Genomic DNA, 18,249 nt, shown 5'->3' with positions numbered 1-18,249 from the left:
GTTACTCTGTTAACTTTCTCATCTCTTTTGCTCCATGGATAGTAATCAACATATACATACACATACACAAACAAAACTAGTAGAAACAAAAGATAGTACTTTCCTGTGGTTTCACTCAACTTTCAGGGATCTGATCTTAGCTATTTTGCTAACTTAGTGGGAAGGAACAGATGACAAGAGGACTGGATTTCAGTTACTATTTTGAGGTTCATATTCTAGAACTTTTCAGTATGGAGCTAAGAGGTGGGAGAAAAGAAGGGATTCCAGTGAAAAAGCAGACAGGTGTGATTAACACAAAATTTGAAAAAAGTCAGGGCTCCTATAACCATGATAGAAGTCACCAACTATGAAACAGACCAGATCTTTATAAAGGATTTGTTGTCAGAGTACAAACAATTTAAACAGCACATGCTATACAACAGAAGAGGGTATTTTTTTATGTAAAACAGGGAAACATTTGAAGCTTTTACCAGTGGTACTAGAGAAATCTGCAACTGTGTTTTTATTTTTAAAGGGAATTATAGAGAATCATTCTCTACAGTACAGAATAAACTGCATTCCTCCACCATGGCCTGGGAGCAGATGAGATGAAGAAGGCACATGGCAGAGAGGACGAGGAGCCCAGGTTAGATCAACATCTGATTTTGTTCCCCTCTCCTGAAACTCAGAGTAACTGTTCTCTGTCTTACCTTTAGGCATCTTTGAAGCCTGGAGTACTGTGAAATGAAATATAGTTCACTAGAAATGAAGTATAGTTCAGCCTGTGCCAGCCCCTAAAGAAGAAATATGTTCCTAACAATGGTCCTCTAAAAAGCATAACTGCTTTGCAAGGTTGTCACAGACTGACCCAGACAGGCCCATAGACACAGGCCACACACGAACAAGACAAAAAGGGGGAATGGAGTTTATACCATGTTGTACTGCTGGGGCGGAGAGACTGGCAGAAGTACTTGGGGACAGGAGCCTGGAGAGAACTGAACAGGCTGTGGAGAGGGCTGCAGAGCCGGGACTGGCTGTGGACCAGCAGTGAGACATGTGGAAAGGCAAGAGCAAAGGGAGGTATAGGGAGAGGCGGGGGTGGGGGTGGGGGTGAGGCAGAGAAGGGGAAGGAAAGGGAAGGAAGAACAAGGTTAATCTTAAGAGAAATTTCACATGAAGAGTAAGGTAGCTGAGCAGGCTGGAGACCAAGTTCAGGACTTGGTCTCTAGCTTTCATATCTTTGACAAACAGGCAATCTCCCCTATCAGTACAGACCCACTGCAGACACTCTACCCCATTAGCCACTCAGAACTCTGCAGCTGCTGTATACAGTCTTAGGACTCTCAGAGCCAGGGTTTGCTGTCTGATTCTAAACACAGCTTTTTCCCTAAGCATTTTTCCTGGGCACAGGATTCCTGGGGAGCATAACCCTCCTTGAGAAGGGATTCCTGCTTCTGTAGGAAGGGTCATCCAAGGTCTAGCTCGACTCTCCCAGGCAGGATCCTGACTTCACACCACTCTCTTGAAGGAGTGCTCATTCACAAGGATCATCTCCCTCCCGAGGGCAGAGAAGGAAAAATAAGCCAGTTCATGTGCTACTTCCTCCTACTCCATGATTCTTCTATGCTCCTCCAGGCGGACAGGGCAGTATTAAAAATGCTCCCATAAGCAAACAGGGAGGGATTTAGGAATAAAATATAAATAGCCTAGTCTTAGCTTTTGTTCCTTGGGTTCCTTCACTTGCCTCAAGCAGGAGGACTTGTTTATTAGGAACATGGTGTGTTCTAAACCAACTAATAGGGAGTTATTTTTTTCTCTCTTCTTCCCCTCCAGTCATTTCAATCACCTCATCAGCTCTCCAGTCATAGCTTCTGGAGCCCTATGAAGAGAGGGGGAAATAACACTGATATACACTGCTCATGTACACACACTTATCTCATTACAACCTCACGATTATCTGATAGGGAGATAACGTATATTTGCAATTAAGATAATACGGCTCAGAGAAATTAAACCACATACCCAGGATCATACAACTAATGTGGCAGAGCAGGGACAGGAGCCTAGTTTTGCCTGACACATGTTCTTTCCATCCCACTCCAGCAGTAAAGTAAGTTAGTAAGTTAAGTCGCTCAGTCGTGTCCGACTCTTTGCGACCCCATGGACTGTAGCCTACCAGGCTCCTCCCTCCATGGGATTCTCCAGGCAAGAGTACTGGAGTGGGTTGCCATTTCCTTCTCCAGGGGATCTTCCCAACCCAGGGATCGAACCCGGGTCTCCCGCATTCCAGGCAGACGCTTTAACCTCTGAGAAGTCAAACAATTATGTAAATATCTACAATTACGTATATATCTTTTTGTTTGAATAATTCTCCTTCCTTCTTTCAAATTTAGAGTATTAAGAGTTAGTTGTGGGGGAACCAAGGCATCAATATATATATCTGCCTGCCATATATCTCCTGGGAGACCCTTTCAGAGGGGATTAACAGCTCCAGAGCCAGACAGTCCAAAAATTAGAAGACCCCCATCATGGAGAATACTCCTGATATCTGCATTAAATACAATGTAAATCATCTTGGAAAAAGCTACCGATTTTCGACTGTGTGACCTGAGTGAGATACTGCCACAGCCTTGAAAATAAGCTCTCAGCAACTCTGGCACACCTATTTTTTGTAAGCTGGTGACATTCCAAATATAACTGCTGGCCTACCTGCTCAGCATGAGCTACCTGTGCTGGTAACTTTTAGACCCATTTTCTATGATCCGAATCCATTTCTTCCTCTTGAGGGATGGCCTGCCATATTTCAGGCCTTACATTCTCTGGGGGACAATGGGAGACCTTAGGGACAGTGAAGTGGTAAAATAACTGCCTGTCTGTCCTCATGTTTGTGAGTTTTGAATAAAAAGTGAAGAGAGGGATGGAGGTTCAAAAGGGAGGGCATAAATGTATACCTATGGCTGTTTTATGTTGAGGTTTGACAGACAACAAAATTCTGTAAAGCAATTATCCTTCAATTAAAAAAAACTAATTTAAAAAAAAGTGAAGAGAAAAGAAACAATGCTCTTCTGTTCATCCTCTCCTGACTGAGGAAGGGAGGGGTAAAGGCAAGCGTTCTCTGTGCTATTTTTAAGTGAATCTACCACTACCCTCAGCCACAGTTCTCTTCTTGGAGAGTCTCAAACTCCAGTTAGGGAACTTTGAAGAACTACAGGTAGGGAAGCCAAAGACTGGCCCTGGGGGACGTGACTGCCACCTACTGGTGACTTCTGGGCTCGATCATTGCTCTTGGATCCTGACTGGACTCCAGGGAGAGGCTCAGAGGACTCCTTTTCATAAGGTCTACTCTCAGTTAATTGGGCAAAAGGTAGCCACTGGCCCTTTAATCCTCACAATCACTCCCTGGTTTCAAAGGTTCTATTGATATGTGATACGGAAGCCTGCTCTAACAGCAGGGGCTGCCAAGAAGGGGAAGAGCATAGTTTATGTGGAACTGTCCCCCAGGCCTGGGGCAAATGCTTGTTGCTACAAAGCTAAAGGTTTTTCTTCAAAAGGAAAACCTTTAGGGTAAGCACAGTGGTATGTGCGTGTGGTCACTTCCTTCATTCCCTGTTACATACCACTGAGAAATGAAATGGTAAGTATTCTGGGGTTTAACAACTTGAGTTTGGAGAGCCACCAGTGTTGAGAGACAGGGGTAAAGAGAAAGGAAGAAAAGAAAAAGGCAATAGGGAGAGGAAGAAAGGGATAAAGAGAAAAGGAGATATATATATATAGTGGGGTGGTGCTGGTATAATATTAGCAGCTACCATGAGTGCTTCAGAGACACCAAAATTAACCAACATAAGATTCTTTAGTTTGGAGTTTGTGATCACAATTAAGTGCAAGAATAAATTTCTGATATCTCTGTACTAAATAATGTTTCTCTGTCTCCAATTTACAGGACCTAATCCAGCACTGTACTGCCTGGAGATGATCAGTCAATACCAACAACCAACCCACTGACCCTCAAGACTCAAGAAGCACGAAAAGAATCTGAGTAAAAGTTTGGGATTTAGGGCCAGTCACCTGAACATTCTATCTACAAGTTTTTCAGTCCCAAATGGTTATACTCTTTACTTATCTCTTTATCCCCCTCCCACTCTTGCTGTCTGTTTCTAGATATGGATGGATGGAGGAGACAGATGGAAGACTAAGAGGGAGACAAGGAAACAGAACTGTATTAAAATACACACATTTTTAAAAACTCAAAAAATATACTGGGACCTTAAAAAAGTAAAGCACATACACAGAAACAGCAGGGGATAGCCAGAGGGAGAAGTTCAGAGTTTACTCACTTACAGGTCTAAATTAAGACACAAGACAGGGAAAGCACACACACATGTTATGCTTCAGTATGGAGTGAGGTAAGCTGATGTGAATGAGACTTAATGAGGTGGTAGAAAGACGCCGGGTGGTAGAATAAGAAAGAAAGTCAGGACTGTAGAGAAACTGCTGAGGGACTGAGATGAAAGACTTGGAATGACTGGCATGTGTGTGAAGCTACAAGGCAGAGTTTCCTAGATCTTCACTGTTCTTTATTCTAGTTTCATTTTCCAATATACTGAATGGGGTAGTGATGAGCCATTCTGGAGTGTTCCCTCTCTGGTTTCCAATCCTTGGGGTATCAGTGCTTAGGACTTCTTCTTGTACCTATGGAAGAGACCTATCTGAGGCCAAGCTGGACTAATTGAGTGTGGAGGTAAGAGAGTCTGGGAGGCGAAACAAGAACTTAAACTACAGCAGAAAGAAGTACAGACATACTGGCTTTCTAACTACCAGAGAATACTGCAGGAGAAAGTGTAGGCTCTATTCATGGGAGAAAAGAGTAAGTGAAGATCTCAGCACAGTTCTCAGAGGATTAAAGAGACTTTAAACCTAAAACACGTAGGAGGTTCCAGTTTAAAATAGGATCTGATTCTTATGCTTATCACTTGCATGGTCTCCACAAAAGCAAAACTTTCTCAAACCCTAGTTGGTACCAATGTCTAACAGCCCTGCAACAGAAGGAGAAAGAGAGCTCTTTTATGGCATGGGAAACGAAGACAACACTGGGGGGTTTTGTGGTTGGGCTTCCTAGATGGCTCAGTGGGTAAAGAATCCACCTGCAATGCAGGAAAAGCAAGTTTGATCCCTGGGTGGGGAAGATCCCCTGGAGAAGGAAATGGCTACCCACTCCAGTATTCTTGCCTGGAGAATCCCAAGGACAGTGGAGCCGGTCGAGTTACAGTCCCTGGCGTCACAAAGAGTCAGACACAACCGAAGTGACTGAGCATGTACTTATGGTACATGAGTCTTGATAAGTGTTATTTACTTTTCCCCAAACACCAATATATAAATATTTGTTTATGGCTCAACAGTCATATAAATACATTTAGCTCAGACTATGGTGGGAGCTGTGATCTTTTCAAGCTCCATGTATGGATGTAGGAAGCAAAATCACCTTGAAATTACACAGGATGCAGAGGGAGACAGAGTACAGCAGAAATATGGGATAGAGTAAAAGATCCCGCTGACAATTCCCAGAACGAAGAGACGGAAATATTAAGCAGGGAAAAAAAAAACCAAAACCTCCCAGGCTGACTCTACTAAGAGCTCTTTGGCCAAACCTCTGCCCTTACTCCTCTCTCCCACAACTAACAAACAAGAAATGGGGGAGGGAGAGGCATGTCTCCAAAAACAGATCTTTCCTGCCACCCACAGTACAAGAGACATGACTGTACTTCCAGAGCTTGCTTGAATCAGAGTTCGGCGGGGGAGAGGGGGCTCCAACACTGAGTGCTGACTCACCTGTGAAATCATGTGATTATTCAAGGGTGGCTGTTGTTGAGGCGTGGGTGGGAGAGCAGGAAGTTGCTGCTGCTGCTGCTGTTGTTGGGCAGTACAAGGGAGAAGGCCCCGGACAGACTGGGATGAGGTGACCTGGTTGCACACTTCTGGGGCACCTAGCGCCATACCTAAGGCAAAGAGGAGACCCAGTGAGAGTTGTAAGCACAAGCCATGAACATACCACCCCTGGAGGGCCCAGTCGTAGGGCCTGACTCTTTCCTTGCTGTTTTCCTCGTCATTCCCCTTCTGTCTATTTCCCACTGTCTTAGGAGATCCATGCATGAGCACAGATGCATTTCAGATGTCCTATTGATGGGAATCTTCATCTTAGCTGGTTTCCACTCCCCAGTGTCCATAACCATCTTGACTGTCAAGGTTGGGTTTTGAAAATGAACCCCTGGAGTGCCCTAGTCCATCATGATTAGACAGCTTGAAAAATGAATGTTTGCTTCCTGGGAAGGTATATATTCCTAGTCCCTTAAGAGACCTGTCTTCTCTTTTCATTTCCTCTCAACTTGTAGCATCTCATAAAAGTTGCTGAAGGCAACCTCCAAGTACATGCCTGTGCACACACCCCCCGCCCCCACCAGCCATCATTCAACTATTTCCCTCATTTCCAGGCTGTCTAAGCCATGAATGCATTTACTCAAAATACTTTTACTGAATATGTACTACGTGAGGCACTGTACAATGAACTGAGGATACAAAGGTAAAGGAAACACAGTCCTTGCCCTTGAACAGTACAGGATCTTCCAATGGAGACAGACACATGGATTGTAATCCATGTGATTACAATCTGATAAGGATAAAGGGTTTCCCTTGTGGCTCGGCTGGTAAAGAATCCACCTGCAATGTGGGAGACCTGGGTTCGATCCTTGGGTTCTGAAGATCCCTTGGAGAAGGGAAAGGCTACTCACTCCAGTATTCTGGCCATGGAGAATTCCATGGGCTATATAGACCATGGGGTCACAAAGAGTTGGACACGACAGAGTGACTTTCACTTTCAAGGATAAAGGATGCATCAGTGACATGAATAAAGTTGTATGAAAGCAAAGATTAGGAAGCATAACTCTTGGGAGGGTTAGAGGGAAGGATTTAAACAGGAAGTGGCAGAAGAGACAGGTTTGAGGGATGAACAGAAGACTTTTCAGGCTAAGAGGAGACAAAGCTAATGCCATACTCAGAAAATGGTTGGAGGGTCAGGAGAAGATGCACATTTGAAAGTAAGACTGAGATGGCAAACTGGAGTCAGGAAGTTATGCTATATTAAGTAATTTGGATTTTATTACGTAAGAAATGCAGAACCATGAATGTTTTTAAGGGAGGACTGATGGGATTAGATCTATGTTTTAGATTAGTAAACTGGCTCAAAACAGGGTTGAGAATAGGAAATTCCCTGGTGGTCCAGTGGTTAGGACAATGCACATTCACTGCTGAGGGTCCGGGTTCGACCTGGGGTTGGGAACTAAGATCTCTGCAAGCCACACAGTGCGGTCAGCTGAGGGTAAAGCAGGGAAACAAGCTTGGATAAAGGGAGAAGCAGTGGGACTAGAAAAGAGGTAACAGAGAAGCATAAACAAAGGCAAAATCTTTGCCACTAGTGATGTCTTTTGAGGACAAGACCAATAGAACTTTGGGGATGAAAGTCAAGAAATTCTTCAGAGGCAGGAGGATGGTGAAATAGCGATTTACTGGGTAAAAAGAGCTGAATGGCCCTCTGCTAAGATTGCAGCCTAAATCGATGGAGAAAGTTACACAGCAGCTCAGGAGAGCTGATGGGTGCTCCCAGGCTGGCAGGTGGAACACATGCTCCTTTTCCGTGACTGGGCTCCAGAGCAGCAGTTGCAGCAGTGATGCTTAAAATTTCAAGCCTATTGGCTGCTACCAATTAATTACAAAATTACAAACTCTAAGGTAACCTCTACTTTACGAACCCTCTTTATAGTCTAGGGGCCTCAGAATCACCCCTATTTTAGTACACAGCCTGAACCGGGGTTGACACAGCTGTCCCCCCTTGGTCAGAAATCACATAAGATGATCTAATCCCAATCAGTTTTTTTTTCAATTAGGAAAAAAGGTTAGAAAGGAAATCAGAGAAGGAACTCAAAGGACAATGGATCCAAGAAGTCAAACTTCCCCTCATCTGACTGTGTGAGGTTTCTGGGACACAATATGGGACAAGTGTTTTGTTAAAAGTAACTATCAGTGATGTTTTGCAGAAGATACACAAGCAGTGATGGAAGGAGAGAAGCTGTGGTACCTGGCCTGGAGATCCTTCCTGCACTGCCACCTTTGCTGCTCCCGATGCTGTCACCCCGGGTGAGGATGGAGATTCCACTGAAGCTGCTGGCTTTGGTGACAGGGGGCCGCATGCTCCGGACAGAGCCATCGGAGTCTGTGCTGCTCCAAGGCCGTGGCTCCAGGGATTTGAGTTCGCTGTCTGTGCTGCTCTGGCGGCTGCTTGAGGTGCGGCTCAGCCCCTCACGGTTCCCCCTGCAGAGACCACAGTGGTCAGAGCACCTCCCACCTACCACTTCAGCAGAAGGGCTAGGAGAGAGTTCATTTCTATTCTTTCAGTAACAGAGAAGGGGTGAGGGTTGGGGAGGATGGACACTGACTTTGTGTTAGTTGGCTGGCCAACCAAGACTTGATGGGAGCAGACAGAACAAGATCCAGTACAGTACAGAGAGCAGAGGCAAATCTGGAAGACAGTGCGCTGGCAACTAGTTCAATACAGCAGACCAGAGGTGGGCGGGAAACCACGTACATGATGCTGAGATTGGCTGCGGTCTCTTCCCCTGGCCCTGCAGGGGTCCCACACATGCAGGAAATAGTGGGGAGCACAGGGGTACCAGTTCCTTCTGGGAGTTCTTGAAACAAAAGGACTCCAAGAAGTTACTATTGCTAGAAGGCAGCAGTAGCCAACGACATGGATAAATCTCACATCAGGTCTTCCATACAACACATGTCTGAGCCAGCAGAGATGTTGCTCACAGCCACTTTTTCAAGGTTGGGAAGAAGAGTACAGTGACTAAAGGGGCACTGAGTCTGATAAAGAGAAAACTCAGTCTGATAGTCTGGAATCAACCCAACCTGTTTTGTGGAAGTCTTGTGTTAGTATCTGAGAACAATTTATTCCAGGGTCTCTAAAGGCTGACATCCTCAGCACAATCAAGCAAACATATCCTTAGGACTCAGGATGGCAAAGAGGAGGGGGCTGATTGTGCCTAGCTGCCTCCATATTAATAACACTGTTGCCCTAGGTAAGGCACAAGGCTACTGAGAAAAGGGATTCATCCTCTTATTTTACTCTGGAAACATCAGGGTTAGCCTGATACTATAATCACTTTAATTATAAACAGCTGTGCTCCTCAAGCTATCTGAGGTTAGCCTGAAAATCCTCAGTGTTGACTCTTACTGCCACTTAATTGATAAGCAATCAACAATCAGGAATTTTCCTTTCAGATCCCCCACCGCTCCAATAACTAATGATCTAAGAAAACCAAATGATAACAATTATAATGATTTTGATATGTATGTGGGGGAGCAATTGAGCAACAATCATGGTAGCTTGGGTTCCCTCCTTTTCCCACCCAAAGCAAACAGAATACTCTATCCCAAAGCCCACAGCTCTTCAAAGACATCAGGCTCAGAGTTATCCTAATAAAGAAAGTTATTTTTCTTAAGGGGGTAATATTAAAGAAAATACTTTTCTTTATTAGAATATCTATTTCAAAGATACTGTAGGAAAAACAGACAAAATATCTGCTAGGGTCACTATTTTAGTGTTTAGTCAATCATGCGGGGCTAAGACACATTGGCCTAGATGGTTAGGGACATGCTAATTCTCTGAATCTTAAGTAGATATATTGATACATATAACCTCAATGCTTCTCTCTATACAGTTAGAAGACTGGAAAATATTAATGTTTCCCCAATGCTTTACCCCCTTTCTCTTGGGGACGTCAAAAGTAGAATGGGAAACAAGACACAAGAATAACTCAGGGACTCTCCAGGAACAGAATCAACCTGAAGTAAGAGCCAACAGCTCAAATCTACTGACTGGACTCAATAAAGATGTGTTTGTCTGTGGGATATGGGAATACAGCAGCACCAATGAATGAGGCTGCTCATTAGACATTAGAACTTGAATTCTGTAAGACAAGCCCTAATGGCCTTTTATATCTAAATCAAACACTATACTCTCTATTAGAGCAATTCTGCCATTTACATTCTTTTTCTACCAGGGATAGACAGTGAAATGAGTCAACTTTAAACCAAACACCTGGGAAACTTGAGCCAAACTGGCAGCACTTCTGTACTGATCCAGTTCCCCCAAGACAGTAATGGCCTAGTGCTCAAATGTGGACTGTCTGATGGTCTTCTAACCTGGGTTAGTACACTACACCCCTGAGAGCTGGAGAATCTAAGTTGAGTCTGGACTAGGAAGACAGATCAATTCTATTTCTCTACCAACTAAAGCTAATCTCTAGTCACATCTTTGTACTTCACTAAACATAAGGCAATTAGGGAAAGTTACTAGATCTAATTCTAAGCACTGGACTGGGTTGTGTATGTGTTGGTGAGATGGAGGTGAAGGACAGAGACATTCACACTTGACAGCACAATCAGGAGATGACTTAGTTTTTACAAGTAAATTTAGTGCTGGTGAAAAGTCCTGTTTATTGGTCTTGGGTAGAGAGGCCCATGAAAGAGGTGGGCTTCTCAGTAAACCTCAGGTAGCTTATTTATCAATGGTGCAGTGGAGTAGAATCTTCCAAAGAACAGAGAAGTTGCCATAGTTGTTATTATTATTATCCACATTATTGCTAACAGAGATAATGGAATCTGATATATCAGTATTCGTTTCACACACCTGGGAAGAGAGGCTTAAAAGTTAGAGAAAATCGGCTTCTAATCATATGAGCTCTGGACTAGTACCCAAATAGAGGAAGAAGCTACCCCCTGAAGAGTCCATGGAGCTGCATTTTAGATGACCTAGATCTTTAATCAAAACTCAGTATGGAAAGCAGTAGCTTAAAAGGAGGTCTGGACAGGAGAAGGCTGTACCTGCTCACTAGCTCCTTCAAGCCATTATCCGCACAGTGTGATGCAGTCTGATGCTCCACAGCACTAATAAGGGCGTCATTCTTATCAGTGAATCAATTAGGCGTGATATTTATAGACAGCTTGTGTAGTGTGGTGAAAAGAACACTGGACAGAGTCAGTCCCAGTTTTGCCACTAACAGCCATGTAAGCTTGGCTAACTACTTAATCTTTCTTGCTTTTGTTCTCTTACATGTAAACCAACTCACCACATCAGGATATTCAGAGAATTCAATGAGATACAATATACTGTGGCAACTATAAAGTGCTGCACATTGTCACACACACTTTTAACTTAAAAGTTCTGTTTATTAAAGGTATTCTGGAATGGTTATGGAGTAAGATTTTTTTTAAGGGAGACTCTATCTTGACTACCACTGACGACACAGAGCCCTTTTGCTTGGGCTTTCAGATGAATCTCAGGGCAGGCTGGTCTAGGAAAAAGAGTTCAGAAATGTGGAATGGGAGATAACTCTCCTTCCCAGGAAGGGTTGAAATCTTGCTATCCCAATTTCCACATGGTTTAATTAGTTCTAGAAAGGGTGATAGAGAAGGGACTACTAAAGTACTGGGGATGATAGCTGTAACTAATGTGTGTTAGTGAGCACATATCAAGCTTAGGAGGCTTCCCTGGTGGCTCAATGGTAAAGAATCCGCCTGCAGTGCAGGAGACCTGGGTTCAGTCCCTGGGTTGGGAAGATCCCCTGGAGGAGGGCATGGCAACCCACTCTAGTACTCTTGCCTACAGAATCCCATGGATAGAGGAGGCTGGCAGTCTGCAGCCCATAGGGTCACACAGTTAGACATGACTGAAGCGACTAAGCAAAAGCAGCATCAAGCTTAGGATTGAGAAAAGAGATAAACCCTTTGGAAAGAGTGAGACCTGAATCCTAGAATTAAATTGTCAGGTTTTCTGTACTCTATAGTTTTTCTGTTGGTAAAATGTAAAGTATATACTTAAAATGAGTCAGGGTCAGGATATGGTCCTAAAGTGCTTCTTTCACATTGCCTTTGTAATTGTCTGGGATGGGATTGAGAGACTGAGATGAAGAGAGAAGCTCACAACTGCTTTGCGGAAAATGGAGAATATGAGGCACAGAAGTTAGTACAGTAGCTTTCAGCAACATTAAGAATAAGTCATGGACAATTATATAAAGGACATGCCCTAAGTCCATTCTAAGGCCTTTCTGAACTCATCTTACATGTTACATTTTCCAAAGAGAAAACCACATAGACAGAGGTGTTTGTATGTTTTTTTAAAATATGTGCATGTACTATTCCTTCTTAAGGATACAAAACATTCCCCTATGCTGGGTGAGGGATAAGTTCTTCACATCTTTCCATAGATTTGGAAAAGGCAGCCAAATGACACCTGTTCTTTTACCTTAATAGGCTTCCCTTGTGGCTCAGCTGGTAAATTCACCTGCAATACAGGAGACCTGGGTTCGATCCCTGGGTTGGGAAGATCCCCTGGAGAAGGGAAAGGCTACCCACTCCAGTATTCTGGCATGGAGAATTCCATGGACTATATAGTCCATGGTGTCGCAAAGAGTCAGACATGACTGAGCAACTTTCACTTTCACTTTCAAATATATGCTGAAATCCTCCAAAAATGCTCAGTTTCAGCAAACTTCAGAAACAGAGCAGTACCTATCCTAAACATACTTATCTGGTCCCCTTCACCACCTATCCAGGACTTACAGCGAAATCAGCAACAATAGAAGTAAAGTCATTGAGCACTAGCCATTTTTTTAAAATGGGGAAAATATCCAATGTTGCAAAAACCACAAACTGACTTATTCCACAAGCAGCCATGCATGGAGCAAACTTACTCCACTGAAAAGATTACAGCAAAACAAAATAAAATTTAAAAAACAAACAAAAACAAGGAGAGATATAGACCACACAGAGGTACCTAAAAATCTGCCTTCTCTTGTGAGAGCTAGAAGAAAAGGCTTCTTTGGAGAGTCTGTTGGTTAACATCAAAGAAAAGCATCATTACAGGATTATATTAACCTCACTGACAAAGCTCAATGAGAAGCAGGGAACATGCTAAGTGGTACTAACCTGATGTCATTTAGATATCCGTTCTGGCCAGTCTAGGTGAAGGGGAGAAAACGGAAAATAACTTATAAGAAAACAGCATGGCATAACCAAAAAGGGTGTCCATGATGCTATGAATACCCACGGTCCTCAAACCAAGCTCACCCCCCAACAGGGAGAGAGGGAGCAGGGACAGGATGACCCACACCCACACACCCAATCTGACTTCTCACCTTTAATGGGAAAGCGCGTTCAGAGTTTTTAGCCTTCCCACAGAGTGTTTAAAAAGAGAGGTCAATGAAGGTAGGAGTATGGAAAGGAGAAAGAGGAAAGTATTAACCTAACTATTAATTCCTTTTTAGCTCTAAATTTATTCTCTCTATAGGTAAGCTGAGCATAATAACTGGTGTGCTTAGTCCTAAAGAGTATTCAAAGAAAGGGAAAAGGGAGAGAAGAGAAAAAAATTTAGTTTTTTTTAGAAATCATCCTCAATGACTATCCCATTTCTGTCCTCTACACTGGCCAAAATGAAAGACATTCTGACCTGACACCCAAGGAGAGTAAGAAATTGGGGAAGCAGGTACTTTTCAGAGCCTAGAAAAAATGAGAAAATTAAAAGCCTGAAACATTCCTTTTGGGGATCATTTCCTGACAAAGCCACTGAGCTGAGTGAAGTGAGCATTATGGTGGACTCCCAAGCCTTAGAAAAAGGTACAGAGAGTGTCCAGCTGCTGAGCACAGGGGCCTTCGTGCGGAGGAGAGCCTGAGTGGGGCAGCTTTCCCAAACACAGCTCAGCTCCAGAGAAGGCTGTAGCAGCAGCATTTCCATCCAAACACCCTTCTTGCCACTTCCCTTTCTTTTTGGACTGCCTCTTCCTCCCCTCTTCGGCAACCCACAACTCCACCCTTAATCAGTTGCCTTTGATTGGCCAGGTTTTTTCCTCTCCACATGGGAATCTCTGGCATATAGTAGGCTTTGGCCACTTCCCCCTGCTTAGACCTTTTGAGATTCCTGATGCCTCTACCACAGCAAGAGTTAGGAAGTGCTAAAACGAAACTGATAAATCCATAAGGATTTAACAAAGAGTACACATATTAGTAGAGGCTTGAGAGACTAAATATCAGAGAAAAAGGAGAGAAGAGCTTCCCTTGTTATGGTAGTATAGATACAGTCCAGTGTTGTACATAATAAGCCCTAATGTCCTATGAAAAGTTACCTGTGCTTTCAGAATGGCTTTGCTAATGGCTGGCATGGTGGAACGGTCATTTTCCATGTGTCGGTGAAGCAGAGGAGCACATCACAGGTAGCTATGCTGTCACAGGAACTTCTTAATTTAAAAAGCCCAGAGCAGAGCAAGCTATTGAGAGGTGGTTTACTTAAGGGGTTAAGAGCGTTGACTCTGGAGCCAAGGACTGCCTGAATTCAAATATCGGCTCTTTCACTAAATAGTGGCGTGATCATAGGTTACTTAACCTCTTCATGCCTCAGTCCCTCATTTCTAAAATGAGGTAGATAATGTAACCTATCACACAGGCCTAGTGTGAAGATAAAATAAATTTTTGTGTGCAAAGTGTTAAGGACAGGGTCTGAAAGATAATAAGCACTACATGAATGTTTGCTATTAACTTCCACCATTCTGCCCTGTCCACAATTTAGGGTCCTCACCAGCTGTAGCCATGTACAAATGACCACTCTCCTAGCATTCCACTCAACTGATTTTCAGATAAAGTTAGAAAAACTGTCTCTGGGCCACAGCTGGATAATTGGGAGGATGGGTTTTTCTGACTCAGAATGGAAAGCTACATAACATAAGAAGAGTCCTTCTCCTCAGACTTTAGGCCAGAAGATTTGCTGTGTATCTGACCACAGTGAGGCTCCCTGAACAACTGTGTCTTCCAAGACAATGGAACAAGTTCACAGAGGAGTTTGGTTTTTTATAAGTTAGAGACAATATTTTTCTGAGCTAGGTGATGATGAGAAGATATGTTTTTGTTTTTGTTTTTGTCTTGATGAGGGAGAGTGAGCAAGTGGGAGGGGAGCAGTGTGCATCTAAGTATTGATTAGAATTGGCCATCTTTTGATGACAAAGGGAGGCTGGCTCTTCTTCGTTGGCTAATTTGACTGTAAGATGGTGCTACTATCTGGATCATATATTTTCTGGAGATTTGTTTCTCTCTTGCCCTTCCTGAAATCCTCCTATACTTCTGTTCAGTCTGGCAGGCAAAGGCCACCAGACACAGGGATACCAAGTATATCTGATATGGCCAACAGTTCTTAAGAATAAAGCTGCCCATAACAACTCATGTTGCCTTTTGGCCCATGGAGCAGGCCTATTCTAAGAAACAAGGTAAGAAATATAGGAAGAAAGAGACTTCCTATTCAGGTCAAGACTGCACGGAATAGTGAGTGTACCGTACCCTCTGTGCGTGTGGAATGTGGAGCTCAGAGAATGGATGCCACATCTGTGCTCTGATAATCACCAACATAGCCTAAAAATGAGCCAGACCAAACAAGATGAATGTATATAGGCTGTGTGGACACTAAGTCTTCCACTTAAAAGCAAAGACGCCTAAAATAGATAGTGGAAGTGAAAGAGGGTAAGCGGGAGGAGGGTTTGACAGGCAAGATCCAGGGCCCTTCTATAAGCCCTGCCAAAACCATTTCTATTTTCAGTCTAATCAAATCTACCAAATTCAGCCACTCCATTTGTTCTCTTTATAGGCCATATGCATTAACAATAATACGAATAAAAATCTGCAGCTTTCTAATAAGCTACATTTAATTTTAGAGATCAAATATGGGGCTGGCTGATGTTGGTTAAAAACAAAATCAGAAAAAAACAACAAAACATATATGGCGGGTTCATTCCATTCACAGTTCCAAAGATTAAGAGCTAAAAGCTAGGGGCTGACAACTCTCAGAAGCTACACTTACCTCTCGGGCAAATATTCTCTCTCGGACCCTTTGATATTCCTCCTCTCTCTCTTCTATTGACTTGCTCCTCCTTCCATCCTGCAATGGAACTCTGATCTAGATCGATGAGCAGAATTAAGCTAGTTAAGTTCTCCTCGTACTGCAAGCTCACTGCACACCAGCAAGGAAGAGAAACCGGGAGAGTTTATAGTTGCCATCAAAAAAATGGAAAAAAAAAGAAATAAAATTTCCAGTGTTGGACAGGTTTCACTGGGTACATCTGACCATGCAGTTTGGGAGATCAGGTTTTCTGGATGGTTGGGGCCTCACCAGCTTCCCACCCACCCCAACCAGAGTATCAAGAACAGTAACTTTTGATAAGGATTAGGTTGCTTCCTTATGTAGTAGGGTACTCTCCAGTCTGTAAGGATGAAGAGAATAGCCCATGGAATAAACAGCATTGCTTTGGAGGGAAAGCAAGGGATAGGAGGAAGCCAGAAAAGGAGAAGAGACAGGCATTTATTTACCAGAGCTAAATTTAGAAGTTTTTACAGAACTAGCACCTGACCTTATCCCTTTAGTCACTGATGCCATGGCCTGTAGATCCAAGTCACACAGAGCTCAGCAAAGAGGGCCTTGCAAGTGAAAGCCCAAGGGCGAAGCTAAACTCAGAGCTTAAGCATTTTTTCTCATCTTAACTACAGCTACTAGAGGGAGGGAAAGGGTGAGAGCTTACAGAAATACACGGTAGAAAGAGAACACAGCAACATGAAGAAGAAAAGAGAAGGAAAAGGAGAACAGAAAGAAAGATGGACAGGGAAGGGACAGACAAACGAGTGTTGCGAGGAAAGCGAGAAGCTCAGTGACAGAGCAGAGGACAGAGAGCCCTGCGCTCTCAGAAAAGCGCGGCCAGGAGACCAGAGGGGACGGCTGGGCAGACCGCCACATCTGCGAGCCTACCCCCCACTCTCCACCACCATCTCTACCCCTCTTAGCCTGGGAGTTGTGAGCACTGTCCTGGGTAGGATGTTACAGAATGTCCTTTTTCCATACTGCTCTTGAAGGCAAAGTGTTCTGAGGGAGGTAAGTCATCAAATGCATGTCATCAGGTTATCAAAGATTCTGACCTTCAATCCAGAGGCTTTTAAAGTTTCAGATGAAGCAACCAAGGAGACCACTGGTCTAGGCTGATCTTCCTGGTCTTCACCAATTGCCAGAAGTAAGCATAATTTCAGGAGTATCAACTTTTGACTAGATGTAGCTCTCGCTAGCCTAAAGAACCTAGATTCTACTAAATGTCCTTTTTACCAATCCCATGCCAAGAAGATATAGGACCTCAAGTGCTATATTGTCCTTAGCCCCTAGCACTGGTTAACCAGTGGCAGAACAGATAGAGCATAATGGGCTTTGAGGTCAGGCAGAATCTCAGCTCTGCTACCTCCAAGTAATGTCACTGGCAACTAACTTAACATTTCCTAGCTCAGTTTACTTATATTTAAAACGAGGCTAATAATCCCCATCTAGACTGGGTTGTGGAGAGGATTAAATGAGATAATGAATATAATGTATTTAGAACAGAGGCTAGCAGAGGGAAAACACTCAATGTAATAGCAATTACTGTGTTTATTATTAATATCACAGACAGAAAGTACATAGAGCCTACGCTATTATGGATCAAGCCTGAAGCCGAGAGATGAAAAGTTCACAGTAGGGAGAGATTCCATCCCACCCCAATGTGCCTCTAGGCCTGAATAATTCCTGATCCACAGAAAAGGGGTTTTGGGAAAATGGAGAGAAGGGCATCAGGATGGAAAGGCTCTTTCTTGTTTTTAAATTTTATTTATCTTTTGTATGTTTCATTGTTTTCAATCAGACCCAGCATGTTTGTCCACAATAGATAACGGCACTTTTCTCAAAAGGACTCCCTCAGATACTCAAGTAGCAAGCAGGAAAAGTCCTGGTCTCAGGACCAGACAATATTGAGAGGAAACTAATTTTGACTCTACAGGTAAGATATTACTAGAGTTATCATGAATTAGCAAGACTAATTTTATTGGCTTTACCCCACCATATTATTTAAACTGTAATCCTGGTTCTCTACCTAACCTCCTTTGGAGGCCAAGCAGAAGCAGGCTGGATCTTAACCCCGTATGAAGCTAGGAAACTAACTCCAAATAATCACTATCTGAAGGATGCGCTAGAAGTCAGGGCAAAAGCCAGGCCCATAAATGAAGGGATAGGGCAGACTCTTCACTTCTCATTCCCACAGGAGTGGATCAAAATGGGGAGCCTGAGGTTTCAAGCATCAAAAGCCAAACTGACTCACTCACCTTGCTGGAAGG

General features: G+C 43.4%; 1 protein-coding gene and 1 long non-coding RNA gene across 25 annotated transcripts in view; one reads left to right on the top strand and one right to left on the bottom strand.

Moving 5' to 3' along the window:
* The window catches only part of LOC121819133 (uncharacterized), a 36,715-nt gene extending 28,376 nt beyond the window's left edge, over positions 1 to 8,339 (top strand). The window contains exons 2-3 of the long non-coding RNA XR_006059355.2: positions 515 to 625; positions 3,920 to 8,339. This is a non-coding gene — a long non-coding RNA (uncharacterized LOC121819133). The remainder of the gene's footprint in view (positions 1 to 514; positions 626 to 3,919) is intronic.
* Positions 1 to 18,249, bottom strand: part of R3HDM2 (R3H domain containing 2) — a 170,251-nt gene that overhangs the window by 22,306 nt on the left and 129,696 nt on the right. For 7 of the 24 annotated variants that reach the window (XM_060412911.1, XM_060412913.1, XM_060412912.1 and 4 more), the window contains 4 exons: positions 15,929 to 16,024; positions 13,018 to 13,049; positions 8,105 to 8,337; positions 5,806 to 5,972 (listed from right to left, as the gene is read on the bottom strand). In XM_060412911.1, the coding sequence (XP_060268894.1) occupies positions 5,806 to 5,972; positions 8,105 to 8,337; positions 13,018 to 13,049; positions 15,929 to 16,024 (528 nt within the window). Of the gene's footprint in view, positions 1 to 911; positions 1,014 to 1,825; positions 1,859 to 5,805; positions 5,973 to 8,104; positions 8,338 to 12,865; positions 12,920 to 13,017; positions 13,050 to 15,411; positions 15,484 to 15,928; positions 16,025 to 18,249 lie in introns of all 24 variants that reach the window. The other 17 variants (XM_060412918.1, XM_060412920.1, XM_027967561.3 and 14 more) reach the window with 8 other exon arrangements.

The sequence above is a fragment of the Ovis aries genome, chromosome 3 (assembly GCF_016772045.2).
Source record: "Ovis aries strain OAR_USU_Benz2616 breed Rambouillet chromosome 3, ARS-UI_Ramb_v3.0, whole genome shotgun sequence".
NCBI lineage: Eukaryota > Metazoa > Chordata > Mammalia > Artiodactyla > Bovidae > Ovis > Ovis aries.
The sequence above is the reverse complement of the archived record's forward strand: the minus strand, read 5'-3'. Positions and strand labels throughout refer to the sequence as shown.